This window comes from Lycium barbarum, chromosome 2 (genome assembly GCF_019175385.1).
Source record: "Lycium barbarum isolate Lr01 chromosome 2, ASM1917538v2, whole genome shotgun sequence".
In the NCBI taxonomy this organism is placed as follows: Eukaryota; Viridiplantae; Streptophyta; class Magnoliopsida; order Solanales; family Solanaceae; genus Lycium; species Lycium barbarum.
The window spans coordinates 151171233-151191017 of NC_083338.1; the positions used below are offsets into that span (position 1 = coordinate 151171233).

At 36.5% G+C, this 19785-nt stretch overlaps 3 protein-coding genes across 3 annotated transcripts; 1 reads left to right on the top strand and 2 right to left on the bottom strand.

The window, feature by feature from the left end:
* Positions 1-2229: 2229 nt before the first annotated feature.
* On the bottom strand, positions 2230-3791 carry LOC132629161 (uncharacterized). Its single transcript, XM_060344889.1, has 2 exons — positions 3108-3791; positions 2230-2982 (listed from the first exon to the last, which is right to left on the bottom strand). Exons 1-2 carry the CDS (start codon positions 3789-3791, stop codon positions 2230-2232), a joined length of 1437 nt encoding a protein of 478 aa, XP_060200872.1.
* Positions 3792-10771: 6980 nt separating this feature from the next.
* Positions 10772-13671, bottom strand: LOC132628135 (uncharacterized). Its single transcript, XM_060343869.1, has 3 exons — positions 13361-13671; positions 11572-11884; positions 10772-11483 (listed from the first exon to the last, which is right to left on the bottom strand). Exons 1-3 carry the CDS (start codon positions 13439-13441, stop codon positions 10966-10968), a joined length of 912 nt encoding a protein of 303 aa, XP_060199852.1. The 5' UTR covers positions 13442-13671; the 3' UTR covers positions 10772-10965.
* Positions 13672-14680: 1009 nt separating this feature from the next.
* Positions 14681-19096, top strand: LOC132628137 (uncharacterized). The gene is made up of 6 exons (XM_060343872.1): positions 14681-15135; positions 16432-16566; positions 17074-17152; positions 17349-17443; positions 18313-18480; positions 18579-19096. Exons 1-6 carry the CDS (start codon positions 14793-14795, stop codon positions 18737-18739), a joined length of 981 nt encoding a protein of 326 aa, XP_060199855.1. The 5' UTR covers positions 14681-14792; the 3' UTR covers positions 18740-19096.
* The last annotated feature ends 689 nt before the right edge of the window (positions 19097-19785 follow it).

Here is a 19785-nt window from a genome sequence, read left to right on the forward strand (position 1 = left end):
AAATTCGAGTGGAAAAGTAACATAAAGAAAAGCAACCCATATTCTTGTTCTATATTACATAGAATTAGATAAAAACGCTAATTTTGATGCTTACAAATAATAAAAAGAGAATAAATGTATTTGCTTTTTAGCTTTCACAATAGAAAAATAAGACTATCAAATTTTAAATAAATTCTAATACCTTGCTCTTTTCGTATCCAACCAACTTTACCCACAAATGATTTGGTCAAGTTCATGCATGAAACTGGAATGATTTGGGAAGGACAGATGATATTAAATGTCTATGAAATACACTCTATTTATAGGTGAAAATTTTACATTACAGGTTCATTTAAAAAAGAGAAAAGACATGTTTTAACCCCTAAACTTGGCACGAAAACTCACTTTAGCAACTAAACTTAAGTTGTATTTATATACCCCCTTTAACAATTTTCATTTCAATTATTTTCCACCCTAAAAAAATAATACCACTCTCACAATGTGAGGTGTATTACACTCGCGCCACGTCATTGCCATGTCAAAATTACCAACACTTCATTTTTTGTTTTTCTTTTATTATTTTTTGTTTTTCTCTTTCTTCTTCTTTCTCCTCATCCTCACCCTACTTTTATCAACCACTACGGCGCTGCTACCGCCACCACCGCCGCCGCCTCCGCTGCTGCCACCGCCACCGCCGCCACCACCACTGCAAAAAAAAAAATCATTATTATTATCAGTCCAAATTGGACGAACTGCCCTTCAAAAAAAAATCATCACCATCATCTTTAACCCACACCCACCACCACCACCATCATCTCCCCACCAAATTTCATTAAATTTCTTCTCAAATTAGTCCCACTTACACTCAAATTCGTCTAAATTGATTGTTTTGATTGTTATTGTTGGCCATCATTAGTTTGAACGAAATGCCCTGAAAAGAAAAAATAATCAACACCACCATCTTTAACCCACATCCACAACCACCACCATCATCTCCCCCAACAAATTTCATCCAACTCCTTCTCAAATTAGTTCCACTTACACTTAAATTCGTCCAAATTGGTTGTTTTGGTTGTTATTGTTGGCCATTATTAGTATTATTATTAGCAAACTCATTTCTTTCATAACTTTATTTTTGAAAGAAAATAAAAATCAAAATCAAGAAACCAAAAAATGGTGAAAATGAAAAGAAAAGAATGATGAGAATATAGAGAGAAAGAGGGATTTGTGACGAAGAAGAAGAAGCAGCAGCTGGGGGGGGGCTGTGGCAGGAGAGGTGGGCGGGGCTGTGGCAGGGGGTGGGGCTATGGCGGAGGGGGGGTGGCGGGGTTGTGGAGTGGGAAGAAGATGGTGGGTGGGGTTGTGGAGTGGGAGGGGGATTGTGAAGAAGATGATTTTTATTTTTATTTTATTTTTAATTGTATAATGTTTATTTTATTTTTTAATTGTATAACCTTTATTTTATTTTTTAATTTATAATATATATATATATATATATGAGCGGGTCCACTTTTTTTGTTTTTCACTCTCTTAATTATTATTTTTTTGTTTTTTTTGCCACATCAGCATTTGGGGTGGAAAATAATTGAAACGTAAGTTGTTAAGGGGGGTAAATAAATAGAAGTTAAGTTTAGTTGCTAAAGTGAGTTTTCGTGCCAAGTTCAGAGGTTAAAACATGTCTTTTCTCTTTAAAAAACATATAGGAAAATGAAAAGCCAACAAGAGCAAAAACGTGAAAGTAAATTAGAGTAAATGGAATGTAAAGGAAAATTAATGTTTACTGAACGTGGACACATTATCTTAGAAGGGGAAGAGACTTGAATTGTGATTAATTAGCAGTTCTTTGAAGACTAAAAGCCATAGTTTACCATTTAATATGGGATCTTAATTTAATAGCCAACTTCAGGTTATGTAAATTTTTTCAGCGAAACTGATGTAGTATTAGGATGTCATTAATTAGTTATTTTTTAATAATAGGAGCTAATTTACTTTTAGGTAAAGGCCAAATTGGTCATTCAACTTTTAAAGAGTATTATCGTAATCCAACTTTTAACTATGGGGCTTCTCACTTTTAGTTTTTTTTTTTTTTTGGTAATTAAAGATTTTATTACCAGATATATACAACCAAACCAGACCCTCTAAAACTGGACAGCCCCAGTTTTAGACTTAACAGAACATCAGCAACACCTAGCAACAACTGCTACCTTTGAATCAAACACTACCAAAATATCACCTATACTATCTAGGAAGCTAGGGATAAAAATTGAGAGTGACCATCATTCTAGCCAGCCTAGGAAAGGTATTTGCTCGACAGAGAACATCCTGTATAATTAGCCTCACAACTTGATCACCAGTCCTGGATGGATTCTGAAAGACTTTCTTATTTCTGAGCTGCCAAATGTAGTAGACTGTGGCTGCCAACGCCATCCTATATACCTCTGCCTTAGAGCCCTTGTTTGCAGCAAAGTTCACAGCCCATTGCAGCTCATTATGCCAGCTCATTGCCTGTCTAGTATATCCTTGCCATTTAAGAATTTTGCACCAGATATAAGAAGAGGTAGGACATTCAAAGAAGAGGTGCTGAATTGATTCCTCCGTAGCTTCGCATATTGGACAGGTTTGGTCGTTGATCATGCCCCATTTTATCAATCTATCCCTAGTATAAAGCTTGCCTTGAATTATGAGATAGAGCACAAATACCCATCTAGGACAGCCAGCATTGTTGCATGTCATTTTCCGCCACCAAACCTTTGGTAAGACTAACCTTAGCATGTTGTATGTGTGCCGCATGGAGTATGTGGGTGTATGCAGCAAGGTGTCAGGGGTCATACCTGCTTCTATTAGATACTTCCCGGCCTTGATAATCTTGTTAATCATCCAAGATGATTGTTTAGCCTCTGTTTCCAAAACTGGTCTATCTTTTACATAGTAAATATGCACCCACTTAATCCAAAGCTTGTCTTTTTTGAGGCATAAGTTCCAGTAGTGTTTAAGTATGCAGCCCTATTCCATATCATGCAATCAGTAATGTTTAGGCCCCCCACAGTCTTAGGAAGACATAAAGTATCCCACTATATCATGGCCTGTCCATAAGTAGCTTCTGCAAGTTGCTACAATTTTTTCCATACTTTCTTTGGTAGAATGAAGATTTGAGACCAAAATGACTGAATAGCCACCAATACACTTTTAATTAGCTGAAGCCTGCCAGCATAAGAGAGAAACCTGGCAGTCCAAGTTGTGATTCTACCTAACAATTTATCCATGAGAGGTTGGCACTGCATGACGGAGAGTCTTTTAGAACTAAGGGGCACACCTAGGTATCTAAATGGCATAGTACCAACCGAGAAGCCTAGTATATAGAGTATCTCCTGCTGAACCTCTTCAGGCACACCACCAAAATATATAGAACTTTTCCCCGAATTAGCTATGAGGCCTGAGGCATCAGAAAACAGCTTGAAACAATCAAAAAGTAGTGAGACTGATCTAGTATCGCCCTTACTAAACAGTAAGAGGTCGTCTGCAAATCCAATTTGAATGATGCCTAACTTCGCACACCTAGGGTGGTGTTTGAAGCCATTCTTGTTTGTTAGAGTCTTCAACAACCTATTAAGGTATTCCATGGCAAGAACAAACAAAAACGGTGACATGGGATCTCCTTGTCGAACACCTTTATTTGCTTTAAAAGGGGCAGTAGGAGTACCATTTATTGTGATGGAATATGAGACAGTCTTGACACATACCATAATCCAAGTAATGAATTTCTGAGGAAAATTCAAGCCGATAAGAACTTGTTCAAGAAAAGTCCATTCCATTGAGTCGTACGCCTTTTGCATGTCTATCTTGAGCATGCATCTAGGTTAAATACCTTTCCTTCCATATCCCTTCACTAAGTCATGTGCAAGCAAAATATTGTCGGACATCACTCTACCAGGAACAAAAGCTACCTGGCTGCTATCAATCAACCAGTCCATAATTCCCTGCATCCTCCTAGTCAACAGTTTAGAGATAATCTTGTACACCGTATTACAGCATGATATGGGTCTGTACTCTTTTATAGATGAGGGATTCTTTACTTTTGGGATTAAGGCCACTGAAGTGCAATTTAGGGGCAGATGCATAGTATTAGTCTCAAAGAAATGTAGAATCGCCTGAGTAATCTCCTCACCTACTACTGGCCATGCTTTCTTGAAAAAGTGAGAGTTTAGTCCATCACAACTAGGTGCCTTAGAATCTTCGATGTCCACCAATGCTCTGTATATATCTTCAGCAGTAAATGGGTTGATCAAAGCAATTTGTTGTTGTCTAGTAAGTATATGTCCCAATTTGAGGATGTCTGGCTGAATAGTGGGCAGAGAGCTACTAGAAGAGCCAAGTAATTGCTTGTAAAAGTGTATAATTTCTTCCTTAATGCCCTCGGGGGTTTGAATAATAGATCCATCTTGTCCAGTTAAGGAGTTAATGTGATTCTGGGCTATTCTACCCTTCATGCTAGCATGGAAATAAGCTGAGTTGGAATCACCAAGCTGTAACCACTGAATTCTAGACTTTTGTCTGTAGATGCTTTCCTCGACTTTGCTCCAATTCTCTAGTTGAGTTCTGAGAGCCTTCTCTTCCTGAAACAACTCTTCAACCAGGCTATGATCTCTCATTTGAGCTTGTATGTTCCTCAAATTGTTTCTAATGTTGGCTATCTTCTCCGTCACCCCAGAAAATTCTGTCATATTGAGTTGTTTGAGCCCCTGTTTAACATGTTTTAGTCTCAGCCATACACCTTCTAAATGGACAGCATTGACAGGGATCAGCCACTTCTCTTCAACTAGTTTAAGGAACTCAGGATTCTTTGCCAGACAATTTAAGAACTTGAATGGTTTTGGACCAGAGTGAGATCCATTACCAAAATCAATGAGTAGTGGGGAGTGATCTGAAAAATGAGGATCCATGAGTTGTACTTGTATATTGGGCATACTTGTCATCCAATCTGCATTAACTATGGCCTTATCAATAATGCTCATGACATGCCCATTAGTCCATGTATAGTCTCTGCCAAAGGATTGTAATTCAGCCATACTATTGTTAGTTAGGAATTGTTTGAAATCCCTAACCTCAGCTTCCTGCACTTCTGATCCATTCATTATGTCCTCAGTATGTAGTATAGAGTTGAAATCCCCCATAATCAGCCAAGGTCCATGCTGAGAAGTAGATATACCTCCTAGTTCACTCCATATTTCACATCTATCAACAATAGTATGTTTCCCATACACTGCAGTAAAATGAAATGCCAAACTACTCGTGCAACATTTGAGAAAACTATGTATGCATTGAGCATGGCTTACTAGAACCTGAACATTAATTGTATTCGGGTTCCATACAAGCCATATTCGACCTTTGTTGCTTGGTGATGCATTGGAAAACCAATTCCATCCTGGAAACAGTTTGGCCATTATAGCATCGGCACCACTCTCATTAACTCTGTGTTCTGTGATGGCCATCACATCGACTTTATTTTCTCTCATAAACACCTTCATCTCCTTATGCTTATACACCTTATTCAAACCCCTTACATTCCAAGCAACCACTTTCATAGGGAATGCGTAGGGTTATGATTGAGCAGCCCATCTCTACGTTCACATTGTCCACTATTTGAGCTACAAGGCAGTAAGTCATTTCCCCTTGTCTCATCCCTTAATGGGTTAAAACCATTACCAATAGCCATTTTGTCCTGAGATTCAACAGCCTTACCATTTTTATTAGCCGACTTGCCACAAACTTCTTGCCATCCCTCTTCCACAGAGCAATTTCCTTTGTCCACATTCTGGGAAGTTAATGTGATATTGGCCTGGGCAGTTGCTTTGTCATGCCATTCCTGTCTGGTAGTCTTCTTTTTGCCCTTTTGGCCATGATTTGGCTGTGTTATTGCTAGCTGTTTTGGGGCCTGTTGAATTTGCTGCTTGGGTGCTATTTTGGGATGGCAATTATGCCCCAGCATCAAACAGGTTTGGCAATATTCAGGCTTCCAGTCGTATGTGACAATTTGCTCAAAGGTATGTCCCATAGGGTCCTGCACTTTCACCTTGCTCGGAAGGGGCCTGGTGATGTCCACCTCTATTAGCATCCTTGCAAACGAAATCCTTTCCAATCTCGACGTACAATCATCAGCATATAACGGTGTACCAATTGTGCTCCCAATACGACTTAAGGACTCAGTACCCCAGCAGCTTAAAGGCAAATTATGGAGTTTAATCCATAAGGGAATTGTTTTGAGAACCTCAGTGGTGAAGTCAAATTCAGGAGACCATGCCTTCACGATAACAGGTTTGTTATTCAAAGTATGAGGGCCAGACAGTAATACCTCATTGCAATCTTCAATAGTAGTAAATCGCACAATGAAATACCCCTCGTTGTGATAGAAGATCTTCGGTTTGGCGGAGAAATTCCCTTGCGCAGCTAAGAACCTATCTATTGCACCAATTGAAGGAGCGTCACCAACCACATATATTATTATAGCGTGTTTCCATTTTTCTATTTCTTTGGCGACATCAACCATCTGAAGTTGAGCAACCTTCTCCCCATTTTGAATCTGCGGAGCAATAAATTTCAAACACTGTCCACGTGCTGCTAGTTTATTGCTAAAAAGAGTAGCCCATGTCTTCTTCTCAAGGTTGATAGGTTGTGGATCTGATTCCACTTGTTTTTCTGGTGTGGAACCTGTAGGACCCAGACCACATTTTAGTATTATATAATATATTTTCATCATATTGACATGAGAATAATTGCAACTTATAATACATTTCATAAAATATTGAGCTAATCTAATTCAATTTAGCTTCGAGTATTAGTTAAGTTGACTCTCATAAAGAATCCGCGACTTAAATAACACAAAAAAAAAAAAAAAAATTGAACCAAACTAGTACAAAAAAAATAAAAAAAATAAGTAGTATTCACGCACGAAATTCGTGCGTGAAAGGACCAAACTGCAAAAACACAATTTTGGCCTTTCACGCACGAATTTCGTGCGTGAATGGGGTCACCAAAAAAAAAAAAAAAGAACATTAGTAATCACGCACTAATTTTGTGCGTTAATGTTGGAGCTTTTTTTTTTTTTTTGCGTTACCTTTCCAATCACGTTTTTTTTCATACTTTGGGCAAAGATTAGTCATGTTTTAAAATCCCAAAATATTAATATTTTATATAAAACTTAATGTAGCTGTGAATGTCAATTTCACTTCTACGGTTTCAATTTTTGAAAATAAAGCTGACTAATTTTCTCGACACATAAAGTTGACTAAACTAACCTTACAGTCAAACACTAAGTTTTATCAAACAAAACTTACTTCGGGCACCTTTTCAACCCCTAAAATGACGATCCGAACGTCTACGTATCCTTGATGTATTGGGCCTACATTATTGTACGCAGAAAAAAATATCAGGTTCTATATAAAATATTGACGTTTCGGAGTCTTGACACACGACTAATCATTGATCAAAGTATGGAAAAAACACTAAATTTTTTCAAACAAAACTTACTTCGGGCACCTTTTCAACCCCTAAAATGACGATCCGAACGTCTACGTATCCTTGATGTATTGGGCCTACATTATTGTACGCAGAAAAAAATATCAGGTTCTATATAAAATATTGACGTTTCGGAGTCTTGACACACGACTAATCATTGGTCAAAGTATGGAAAAAAACACTAAGTTTTTTCAAACAAAACTTACTTCGGGCACCTTTTCAACCCCTAAAATGACGATCCGAACGTCTACGTATCCTTGATGTATTGGGCCTACATTATTGTACGCAGAAAAAAATATCAGGTTCTATATAAAATATTGACGTTTCGGAGTCTTGACACACGACTAATCATTGGTCAAAGTATGGAAAAAACACTAAGTTTTTTCAAACAAAACTTACTTCGGGCACCTTTTCAACCCCTAAAATGACGATCTGAACGTCTACGTATCCTTGATGTATTGGGCCTACATTATTGTACGCAGAAAAAAATATCAGGTTCTATATAAAATATTGACGTTTCGGAATCTTGACACACGACTAATTATTGGTCAAAGTATGGAAAATAACACTAAGTGTTGCAAAAAATAAAGTTGGCCAATTTTTTTTTTGGTACTGTTTATATAACGCAGTATTTTACTGCGTAATACAAAAAAAAAAAAATTGGTACTTCTATAACGCAGTAAAATTTTACTGCGTTATAGAAAGAAATTTTTTTTTTGGTACTTCTATAACGCAGTATTTTACTGCGTTATAGAAGTACCAAAAAAAAAAAAATCTATAACGCAGTAAAATACTGCGCTATAGCACTTAACGGCTCCGTCTCCGTTAGTGCTATAGTGCAGTATTTTACTGCGCTATGGGTACTTTGGTAACTTTTTTTTTGTTAGGGTATTTTGGTTCAAAATATTTTTTTTTGGGGCATTTTAGTTCCGGACCCGTATTTATCCTACTTGTATTGACACTTATAATTCACTTTTTGTATTTGTCTCTAGGTTTAGTGATAGGCTAGATGCAGAGATGCACATGGAGACTTATGGTAAGGCGTACGGGTGGAGAAGATTGATTCGGCGCTTAGTGTGATGTATGATGCTAGCCTTGGGGTGTTGTCATTGTCTCGTAAAAAAACTGAATGATGATGAATTACTTCTATTTAATAGAATATTCAATTCGAAAATAAAATCTCAAATTACAGTATTTCCTACTTGTATTTATGAGCACTTGGTTATAGTCATCACTTACATGCTTGCTGCAATTTAACTTTTGAATTGATAAACACTTGGTTTTTGTGGTAACTCTCCATTGTGCCCTTTTTAACTTTAAAATTTAAGTAGCGTTTCGAATGTTTTTAAAACCGAAAAGCGCAACAAGGTCCTTGGGACTTGAGCGAAATGTAAGAAGTGAAACGAACACATCTTCGAAGTGAAGCACATGATTGTGCAAAATTTTATGAAACACAAAAAGTATGTAGGAATGTGGTACAAAAAACGAGTCATTGTATTCAGTTTGTAAATTCCAATCAAAACTTGCAACTTAACCAAAAAAAAAAAAAAAAATGAACAGGTTGGTCTCAGGAATCGGAAAGTCATAACTCATAAGTAGTATTTTTATTTCTCAACAAATCATTTTGTGACTATTTTTGTTAGGAATGCATTCACAATGCAAGCATATCTAAGAAAGGAGCAATTACAAAGTATTTCCGTGAGAGGTCCCAATTTATCTGGCATATGCGCTAAACTAGTTAAAACCAGCTATGTATTAAATCATCTGTAACCATTTTTCGAGTCTGTTTAGGCCCATTTCATTCAAACATTTACTATAAAGGATTACATAACAAAATCTCCAATCTTGTAATATTAAAATTCATTTGGTCTAGCGATATGTCTGAGGAATCTTTGTCAAAACTTATTTTATCAACAATATTGTAATATCTTTTAACTGCCTTCAACCTTTTTTTATTTCTTTAATAAGATACATTCGAGGTTAAATGGAAATCCCAAAGCTCAAGAAAATGCATAGGATTAAGAAAAACAACGAAATGTCACAATCATAGTATAAATTAATCACCTACTCATCTCTTTGTATATATAGGCGATATATAATCCTTAGTTTCTCATACAAACACAAAAAACTTCCATAAAGGAAAATCACATACTCATACTATACTCTATGGCCAAAGAAACTAGTGCAAGTATCATTGCCATGTTGATGTTGTTCCTCGTATTGACGACAACACAAGGACTACCACCAACTCCTTGTTGTCGTCCCCCTGTGTTTTATTGTTGCCCTTTCAAAGAGAGTGGTGTTCATAACATTCCATTGCCTTCCAAGAAAAACATTAACAAGTTTGCCACACACAAAAACGATCAGCTAAAACACCCATGAATCATTTAGTTTGCTTGATTATTGTTCGAGTTAAGTCTACTTTAATTACGTGCTGCTGGAATAAGGTTATATGGGTTGCATCTTTGATTTGATGTTATCGCATAATAAATTACGGATCTAATAATATCTAAAGTTTCTCCTTTCTTTTAGATTCTGATGCATGATGTATGAAATTATCGTCTCATCTTCATCTAATTTAGTACTTAAACTTAACAATTATAATGATGCATTCTCTTTGATTAAGAGAAGGTTAAGGAAAGCAAATTGACCTATTGTGGTCACGCGGACCAATAACATGATTGCAAATCTCACCAATGCAACTTGTAACAAGTATTGTGATATGCTAAGTTGAAACATAGGGCAAAAAAGTGTTTTAGAGTATTTCTCTATGTTCCCCGTTCTCCTATTATGGCCGCTAGGCTAGGACAATTGATCTACTTCATTTTGTTAAATTTTGTACTTGGTGAGTTTAGGACCTATCAATATTGTCCTGGGGAATAGAGCTTTGAACCGTAACTAAATAAGGATTGGACTAAACTTTCATTTGTTATGAAAAGTGCAATTAAAAGAGACGGGGCAGGAAAGAGAAACCTTGAAAAAGTCCCGACAAAATCCACATACGCGAAATTCGGTGGTGCGAAATTCAATGATCATGGCATCACTTGTTACTGAGATATTACACAATGAACTATTGCTGCACAATAATTCGATATTCAATTTTCAAAGAACAAAGGGGAAATCAAAAGTATGAAAACTGGTATGTTATTCCACAGATTCTAAAACCGACATTTGTGAAAACATTAAAATTACGCTTCCAGATGTAAAAAAGAAACACAATGAGATTGATGATAGAAATTATACTAATGAAATTGCTCCAGTTAAATAATAAAAGAAGATATGAGAGAAGAAAATCTACTTCTATATTAATCTTTCATTGATTCATGAAATTGATGCAACTCGCTGCTGAAAAATAAAAAGAATATTCCTGTCATTGCCACTGAACTCCAGGTTAAACTACAGCTGTTTCCAGAGAAGAGCTACAAAATTCCCTGGCCTACTAAATGATCAACTACTATACACAGTTGCAATGGTTCAAAACGGAATTGTGAAGGGCAGTGCATACAAATCAGCACCCTGAAGGTATTGCGCCCGCGGCCACAATGCAGAGCTTCCACAAGTTGTGTCATTGCTGCATACATTTGTTTCCTCCACTCTCCTTTGCTTAGGTTTTCTTTGGAATAGCCACGCTTGATCATCGTCAACATCAAGATGATCACTTTGCAGAAGACTTGGTGGAAGCCAGTTCTCTATCAAATTCTTGTACTGAAATTCTATGCTGTTCTCGTGCACTTTGGAGCATGATGGAGTTGCCTTGTCTACAGCCACACTGTGGATCCGCCCAGAAGTAGATGCACTTGGCACGACAACTGGTAGAGGAGGACGACAACCTTGGTTGTTTGTAGCTTTGGACAAAGGATTAGCTCTTTCGGCAATTGCCCTGACAGTAACTTCTGCTTCTGGTTGAGCAGGCTTAGGCAAATGCTTCTCTTTGGAAGCTGATATCTCACCATGCACACCCTTTTTAGACAATCTAATCCTGATAATGCTACCTATTGTCAAGCAAAAAGACTAATGAGCAACAGAAACAACATAATACCAAAATGATTCAAGTATAATAATAAAGGAAAAATAACTCACCATGCGCCTGTATGCCAGCATGTGAAGGTGAGGCAGGCCTCTTCCTTTTATTGCTATTCTGGGTGCTGTCAGATGAGCAGCTGGAATTCTGTGAGCACACGGCGTTGCCATGTTCCTCAGTGAGGTTGCTCCTCTCCAATTGCTCAGCTTCATCTTCTAGACATTTAAACAAGTACTTCCCTTTGGACTCATGAGTGGCCTTGTCAAATCCAAGATTACTCTTCTTTTCCTTTTTTGCCTTCTTCTCTTCTCTTTTCTTTTCCCTCTTCTTGTCCTTCTTTTCTGCTTTAGCTATCTCCCTCTCCTTTTGGAGCTTTAGAGAGCACCAGGATAATAAGTTCAGAATGGAACGAGAGAGAAGATACAGCATGACCAGAAGGATAATGAACAATTAAGATCCTCACACTGAGGATCATTCACTGATCTTTTATCACATCAAAATAGGTATGGGTGTAGCACCAAAACATGTTCTGGGGTTCACAACATATACTTGCATCAATATGACAGAATGCAGAATCTCAGTCCCTAGTTCTATTTATCACACAACCTGGCCCTGATCTTACTTGCATAAAAGTTCTAACAAAGTTCAGTGATGCACGATTCCAACAACAAAGGGTATGAGGGGAATGATTCCAACCCCAAGCAAAACATGTTCTTACTGATGGAACAAATTAAACAGGTAGATAAAGAATAACCATATTTTCACTGTCGACCACATAATCAAAACACTTAACATCATTATGGACAAAACCAAAACAAAGATATGCTTCTCTTCTGTGAAGACAATCATTTGAAAATGAACACTTAAAAGCAAACACTTGCGCAATACTCACTTATCTATTAAGTGGTTGTGTCAAAGTAGCTAAAAAAGACAGGCATCCTATAAACAAACATGAGACGATTTTCAATTGAATTTGGTTTCATGAAAACGAACAGATAGGCAACGCAGGAAAGAGGCACGGACCCAAGTTCAAATACAAGAGTTTTGAAATATGCATGCTTGGACATTTGTCTTTCTACTTTGGTTATGAATTTTTGTATGCGTTCAGCCAAAATATAGGATTTTGGAAGTGTGCCTCAAAAGTAGTTTTACCCAAAACACTTTCATAAAATCTTCTCTGAAAAATCTTTTAAATATTACAATACGATATTATTTTTTAAAAACAGTTCGCGGCTATTGAGTATTGACAAAAACAGAGATTCACAAGACAACCAAAGACGAGTGGACCTGACAAGAACACAAAGCACAAAAGGCCAACCAGGATTACAAGTCCCAGAAAAATTTCCCATCTAACTCAAATATCAAATCGGCAATCACCCATCATACGAGTATTTTAATGTCTTCCTCAAACAATACATAAAACCCTAAAAGTTGCCTATACTTTCCACTTCTCATTCTTTAACAATAGGTAAAATGGTATCCAATTACTCGAACGTCCACCTATCTCATCCCGTAAATCACAAACTTAATATAACCCAGGTGACAAAAACAGGACTAACCCTTAATTCAAAGCAGGTAAAATCGGTACAATTATTAAATCCACAATCAGTCGTCCTGGGATCTATTCCCTAATCAGTTAAATTACATATAGCTAGAGGGTACAACCAATCTGTACATAACTTACAATGACGAAACCTTAAATCCATATTCATAATTGGTACACAAATTTCGAAACCCTAAATCCAAATTCATAATTGGTACAGAGATTTTCCTAATAGATTTACATGTCATATCAAGAACAAGAGCAAACACACATAAATTGAAGTGCTCTTTTATGTTTCAACAAACCTTAATCGATTCGATCAAGGCTTCATTGTTGGCTCTATTCATCGAATAGCCAGGTGGTGGGTATGGAAAACACCGAGACATCCTTTTTCGATTTCAGATCTGAAATTTCCCTTCCTTTCTTTTACCAAAAAACACTAAAATCAAATCGCAAAAACAAAAAAGGGGCTAAGGTTCAGATTGTAGATCCGTCGATTTGTCGCTATAAAGCAGAAATTTTTGATTGAATAACAAAATCAAAAATTTGTGGAAACCCTAGAATTAGATAGGGTTACGGCGTCACTATTGAAGAGGCGTAGATGAATGGGCCTCTGGGCGTCTCATGAGGGGGTATTTATAGGCGGATTGGTGGCCTACTTTAAACGCGTTATTATTTTATTACCTATATTGCCCTTCAGTATCCCTTCCCTTAGCAAACACGGATAGCATCATTGAAGGCCCATTTCATATTTGGACAAACAAGTGGGAAGTGGGAACCAATTATAATTTGAACTCATATTTGCTATTTTGAAATTAAAAGAGATAAAAGTTTGTTGCATCTCGTGAAAATTCAAGAAATGGGAAAATTACAATCATTGTAAGTTTAAATAATTTAATCTGATTGAGCTAAAAAAAACTAGTGGAATTGGCTATTAATAAACGAAAATGTCAACTAAATTGAAACAAAGGGAGAGTTAGTTTAATCATATATGAGATTTAAGAAAAATGCTAAATTTCCCAAAATCAATCATTTTAGCATAATAAACATTAAATCCCGCCGAAAATTCCCTATCTTTTTGTTTGGAATAGCATTTTCATTTAGAATCATTAAAAGAAAAGGCAAGCAACACCTTAGATAAATCAAGTTGAGCTCAAATAAACTAGCTCCTGTGAAAAAGAACAATTGTATGGTAGCTTAATTAAATAACATTTTTTATTTCGTCAACCTGAGTAAATATTGAATATAACATTTTGCTAGGACGTTCTAATTTCTTGTTTTTTGTTCTTTTGGTTGAAAAGCTCGAGAAGAAAGAGAAAACAGAAAACAGAAAAAGAGTTTCCTTCTCTAGTTTTTTGGTATTTTATATGCAATGAATAAAGTAAGCATACAAAATATAGAAAAACTCATTTTCTCTCGGGTACAATAGTTTAATTTCATGAAAAAAAACATTTTTCCAATAAAAACCAAACAAAAGAGAAAATTTCCTTTATTTTTTATAGCAGCTTCCAAATTCCCGTGACTAGTTCCCCAGTTGCAAAAAGAGAACACTAGTTGGGCCAAGATTTTTCCCGAACCGACGGCTCTGGGGCCCAATTTCCCCCGCTGACGTGGCAAATTATAAACCCTCAGTAAACCCAAAATCGAGTTGTTTACAAACCTCCACAAAAGCCAGGCCCATATATACAAATAAAACTCACATTTTCCAGAGATTTTCATAATTCTCAGATCGCCGGAATGAAGAGAGTCAGCCGTATCGCCGCCATATACCGAGCCGTCGACACAACCGCCGCCGTACCGGCGCCGCAACACAGGATATCTACGGCGGCTCAGTATAGCACTACGAGCAATAACAAATCTTCTTTCAGGTCTAACTGGTTAGTATTCAACAATTTGGTGACTGATCTATCTGTTAGAAGAAGTGCTGTTCATGCTGTTACTGGAACAATGCTTTTCTCTGTGGCGGCTACAACGTTGACTGAGGAAGTCAAAGCTAAAGAAGCTGTGCCGTTAGAATTACGACCGAAAGAACTTGTTCTTTATCAGTATGAAGCTTGTCCTTTCTGTAACAAGGTTAAAGGTACTCTCACTTTTTTGGCTCTTTGTGGTTTATTTTGTACTTGCTTATTTGTGCTGATGTGACTGATTAAAAAAAATGTGTTAAGTCTTTAGTAAAACAGAAATTGGCTATTTTTGTAAGAAAATCAAGTCTCAACTTTATAATCATTTCCCCCTGGTAGCCTATAGATTTATGGGAAACTTAAATAAATGTATCATCAGCCAGACTTAATTACCGGCAGTAGACCAAATATACAAAACCTATACGCTGATACATACACATTATATACAAGGTATATTTAGGTATAAATATACAAAACCTATACATTTGCTGACTAGTTTGTATACTAGATCACCAAAGATATTGGGCTTTAATTTTCTCTAGATTTATTAGATAACGTAGAAAAATTACAATATGAAAATGAAAGCAAGTGAGGGGAGATTTCGTTGGAACCTCATAGGATTTGTAGTTTAACTACTCTGCAAAGCAAGAGCTTTGCTTCCCTTTTTCACTTAGTTGTGCTTGGCCACATATATGCTAAAAAGAATCTCGTATCGGCTTAAGAATTTATTTTTTTCACAAATGGAGTATGGAATTGAGATAGGTGATGGCTGCTAGTTGACGATAGGTTTTAGACTCGTATGCAACTTTTATTATTACTATTATTGTTAGTAATATTAGTAGTATTATTTATATATATTTTTAACATATTTTTTACTTTAATTTTATTTATTATGATGATGATGATATGATATGAGCTTAAATGAAGATGACTATTCATGTATCCGACCACCCTTATTTGGGATTGAGGCGTAGTAGTTGTTGTTGGAGTATTGAATTAAGAACTATTCCTCATACTTGATCCCGTACCCCCACTCTAGTGCACATAGCCTATTGAATTCATCTGTGATCTGTTTATAGTTGGAGATAGTTCATTCACAATAAGATCATAATTCTATGGGTTACAAGATTCCTAAATGTTCCTAAACAATATATCTAGCATCTTGAGTTCCCACTAACAAGGTATTCTCTCTGTACAGTATGATTCACCTCAGTAAAGTATTTAGTGTATGTTTGTATTCTTGGATGGAATTTACAGTCGCTTAACTACTTTTGATTTCTTGATACAAAATGTTTTCTTAAGGTGTGCTGATTCTTTTTTTTGACATTTGACAATTATACCTCTGAATAGTCATTGTGCATGCTTGTTAACATTTATGTTTCCATCTCTGTGATCCCTTATTTTCTCCCTCCCCCATTAATTTTTATTAGCTGGTATGCACCGTAGTCCTTTACCCTGGAACTTCTTCATTTCAGCATTCCTTGACTACTATGACTTACCATACAAGATCATTGAGGTCAACCCCATCAGCAAAAAAGAACTCAAGTGGTCTGATTATAAAAAAGTGCCTGTTCTGATGGTTGATGGTGAACAGATGGTGAACTCATCAGGTCTGTGCTATATATTTTCTGATTTCCTGGCATTGCTTGAATTTTTTGTGTGAATTTACTGTTGATTGCATTGTCACTTAGAAACAGATCCATCTCCAACAAAAAGCTTCACCTTAACTTAAAGAAAAGCGGTAGGAATAACCTTGAATTTACTAAGTGAACTCTTCAACTGAATCTTGTAAACCCTATCTGCACCTTTTACTTGTTGAAGACAAGAAAAAAATGTATTGATCATAAGTATGTTATACTTTAGTTTTTATACACAACTAATTGCAAAATGCATCTCGACTGTTAAGTAAAATCAATTGAAATCCTATTCAATTATAAGCTCAAGTGCTCAACTGTGAAGTAAGAATTTGGAGTGACAATAAGATAACTATATCTATGGATGACAGTTTTGCATTAATTAAGGATGAATAGAAATGGATTCCAGGACACCTGATTTATCCTCATCTCTTTATGGTTACTTCTAAATATTTTTCTTTTGCATTTTTTTGTGGATTATAGATATTATCGATAAATTGTTCGAGAAGGTTCGTTCTACTGATTCTACCTCTGATGCCGATGAAGAGAGCAAGTGGCGCAAGTATGCACTTTTTTTTTTCCATTTATGATAGTTTTATGTCTGCGCCGTAGCATTTTCCTCTCAAGATAAGTGATATTTATTAAGTTATCGAGTCAGTAAGTGATGTAAGAAAGTAGCCTTTGTTTCCAGATGAAGTTTTTTTCTCTTTGTTAGGTACTTGGGTCTTATCTAATGATCGTGATTCTTGCAAATACAGGTGGGTGGATGATCACTTGGTGCACATGTTATCACCCAACATATACAGAAATACCTCAGAAGCTCTTGAATCGTTCGATTACATCACTAGTCATGGTAAGGTTTGATTGCGACCACATGTTAATATTCTGGGGAGAAGATTTTACTATGGTGCTTTTCTTTCTTTCATACTAACAGCTCTGAATTAAAATGTCAAGCGTTCCTTAATTCTACCGTTTGCATTAACCACATGATGCATACAAGTCTTTAAATTTTCTAGGAAAAGTCTTGTTTCTTTTTGGTGTTTTATCCATCTTGTAAGTTTTCAGTTAGTTAGGTCGGGGTAAACGATTATAGTTGATGTAGATAATACTTTGCTGCTTCCTAGCTAGTTTTGATGTTGTCCTGCCTGAGAGTATCTATTCTTCTGTTACAACTTAAGCAGTGTGATTACATCCGTTGTCTTACATTTTGCATTGTAAACTTGGTCTGAAGAATTAAAGATGAAAGAATGTGAAATAGAATGCTACTGTTTCATGATATGTATCTGAGGTTACGTCCTCTATAAATTTGGCCAAAGGTTTAGTTGAATTTGTCTTGCTCCTTGATTTCTCCCTTGCTGGTTATTATTCTAATGTATTTAAGTTAGGGTCAATAAAGTATCAGAACCTAAATCGTAGTGGACACGAGAAAACGTGGAACTTATTCTCAGTCCTTATACAGATAGTTTAGAGAGTTCTTTGCCTGATTGCCCACGGAGGTTCAATTCTCATAAACACTTTTTTTTTTGCGTCTACATATTAGCACCTAATAAATGGTTGAGTTTTCGTTGGCTTCCTTTTGATCTTTATTCAACATAGCCTGATGGCAAGTGTTATTCTGTTTTGTGTATCTTTTTCTGAGTTAAAGCCTGGGTGTCTTTTAGAGCAATTTTTGTCCGTGGTTTACCTATAGCATAATTCTGATCTTATTTATACCAAGGACAGGTAATTTCAGCTTTACGGAGAGAATAACTGCCAAATATGCTGGAGCCGTAGCGATGTATTTTGTTTCAAAAAAATTGAAGAAGAAATACAATATTACAGACGAGCGTGCAGCCCTGTATGAAGCTGCAGAAACATGGGTTGATGCTCTGAAGGGACGAGATTTTCTTGGTCTGTTGTAACTTCTATGTCAGAATCTATTTGATTGATAATTTTTGCATCAAATCCTTGTCATATATGTGAGCTTTGACTCAATTTCAATCTAACAGGTGGCTCTAACCCAAACTTAGCTGATCTTGCTGTATATGGCGTTTTGAGACCCATTCGCTACCTGAAGTCTGGTAAAGACATGGTGGAGAACACACGTATTGGTGATTGGTACTCTCGGATGGAAAGTGCGGTAGGCGTGTCTTCTAGAATTCAAGCTTGAGTGACATCTATCGGTTAATTGGAAAATCACAAGCAGGAACAATTTTTGAAAGGAGTTGATTACAGTTTTGAGAAAGAATATTACTCTCAAGCTGGTGACAAATTAATATATAAAGGAGGTGCACTTTAACAAATTTTTGGTAGTTAAGGATACAAAATAAATTTGGATGTGGGTTTGTTTCTATTTTACATTGACTTATTCTTCTGGATGAAAGTTGTATTTGAGGTGTGCTGAGACAAATAATTCTTTCAGTTTGCCACTATTTTGTTGCCAATGTTGTAGACTCGTCACTTTCATGTGCCAATTTTACTACTGATTTGTCCTTCCAGAATACAGTGGGACCTTTTCTCCTAACAATGTTTCTTATTTCTATATTTTGGGTGCTGGGATTTGATATTTACTTCTCCTCCCTATTCTTTTTCTATGAGATGCTTGAATTGAGCTAGGATCCTAGAATATGAGTATAGTTTTGTTTTCTCAAAAAAAACTTTGAGATGCGCTGACAGACTCGTCTTCGATAGTGGCTTATGTAGTGTTTGGCATTCCTTCGTGCTCCTTCTTGCCCCCCTACTTAAGAACCCAAAGGTCACCTTTGGATGTATTCATGATATGTTGATGATTATGTTGGATCCTGAACAAAGGCTAGCAGTGACTGAACCATTTATGACTTTTATTTGGCAGGCTGTTACTCGTCATTAGTCATCGTCTCATTTTGAAATCTGGACCAAAAACAGATCTCCATCCTAGGAATTTTGCTATGGTTTTCCGACGAGTACTTGATGGAATAATCTGAGAAAACCAACGAGTACTTGGTGGAATAATGAGGTGAGCGTAAGTTTTATTGTGTCTGCTAGAATCTCGGCGGGATGCTTGAGCATCATGCAAGCTTCTGCTTTGGCGATGTCCATGTGATTACTTCACTGCTTTAACATGCAGTTCCTCTATCATACTTTGCACCACTCCGGTGTGCTAGCCTTTTTCATGTACTTGAAGATTTTTTTGCATTTTCTCTCTACTTCAGCTCAAATCATCTCATATTTTGTCCA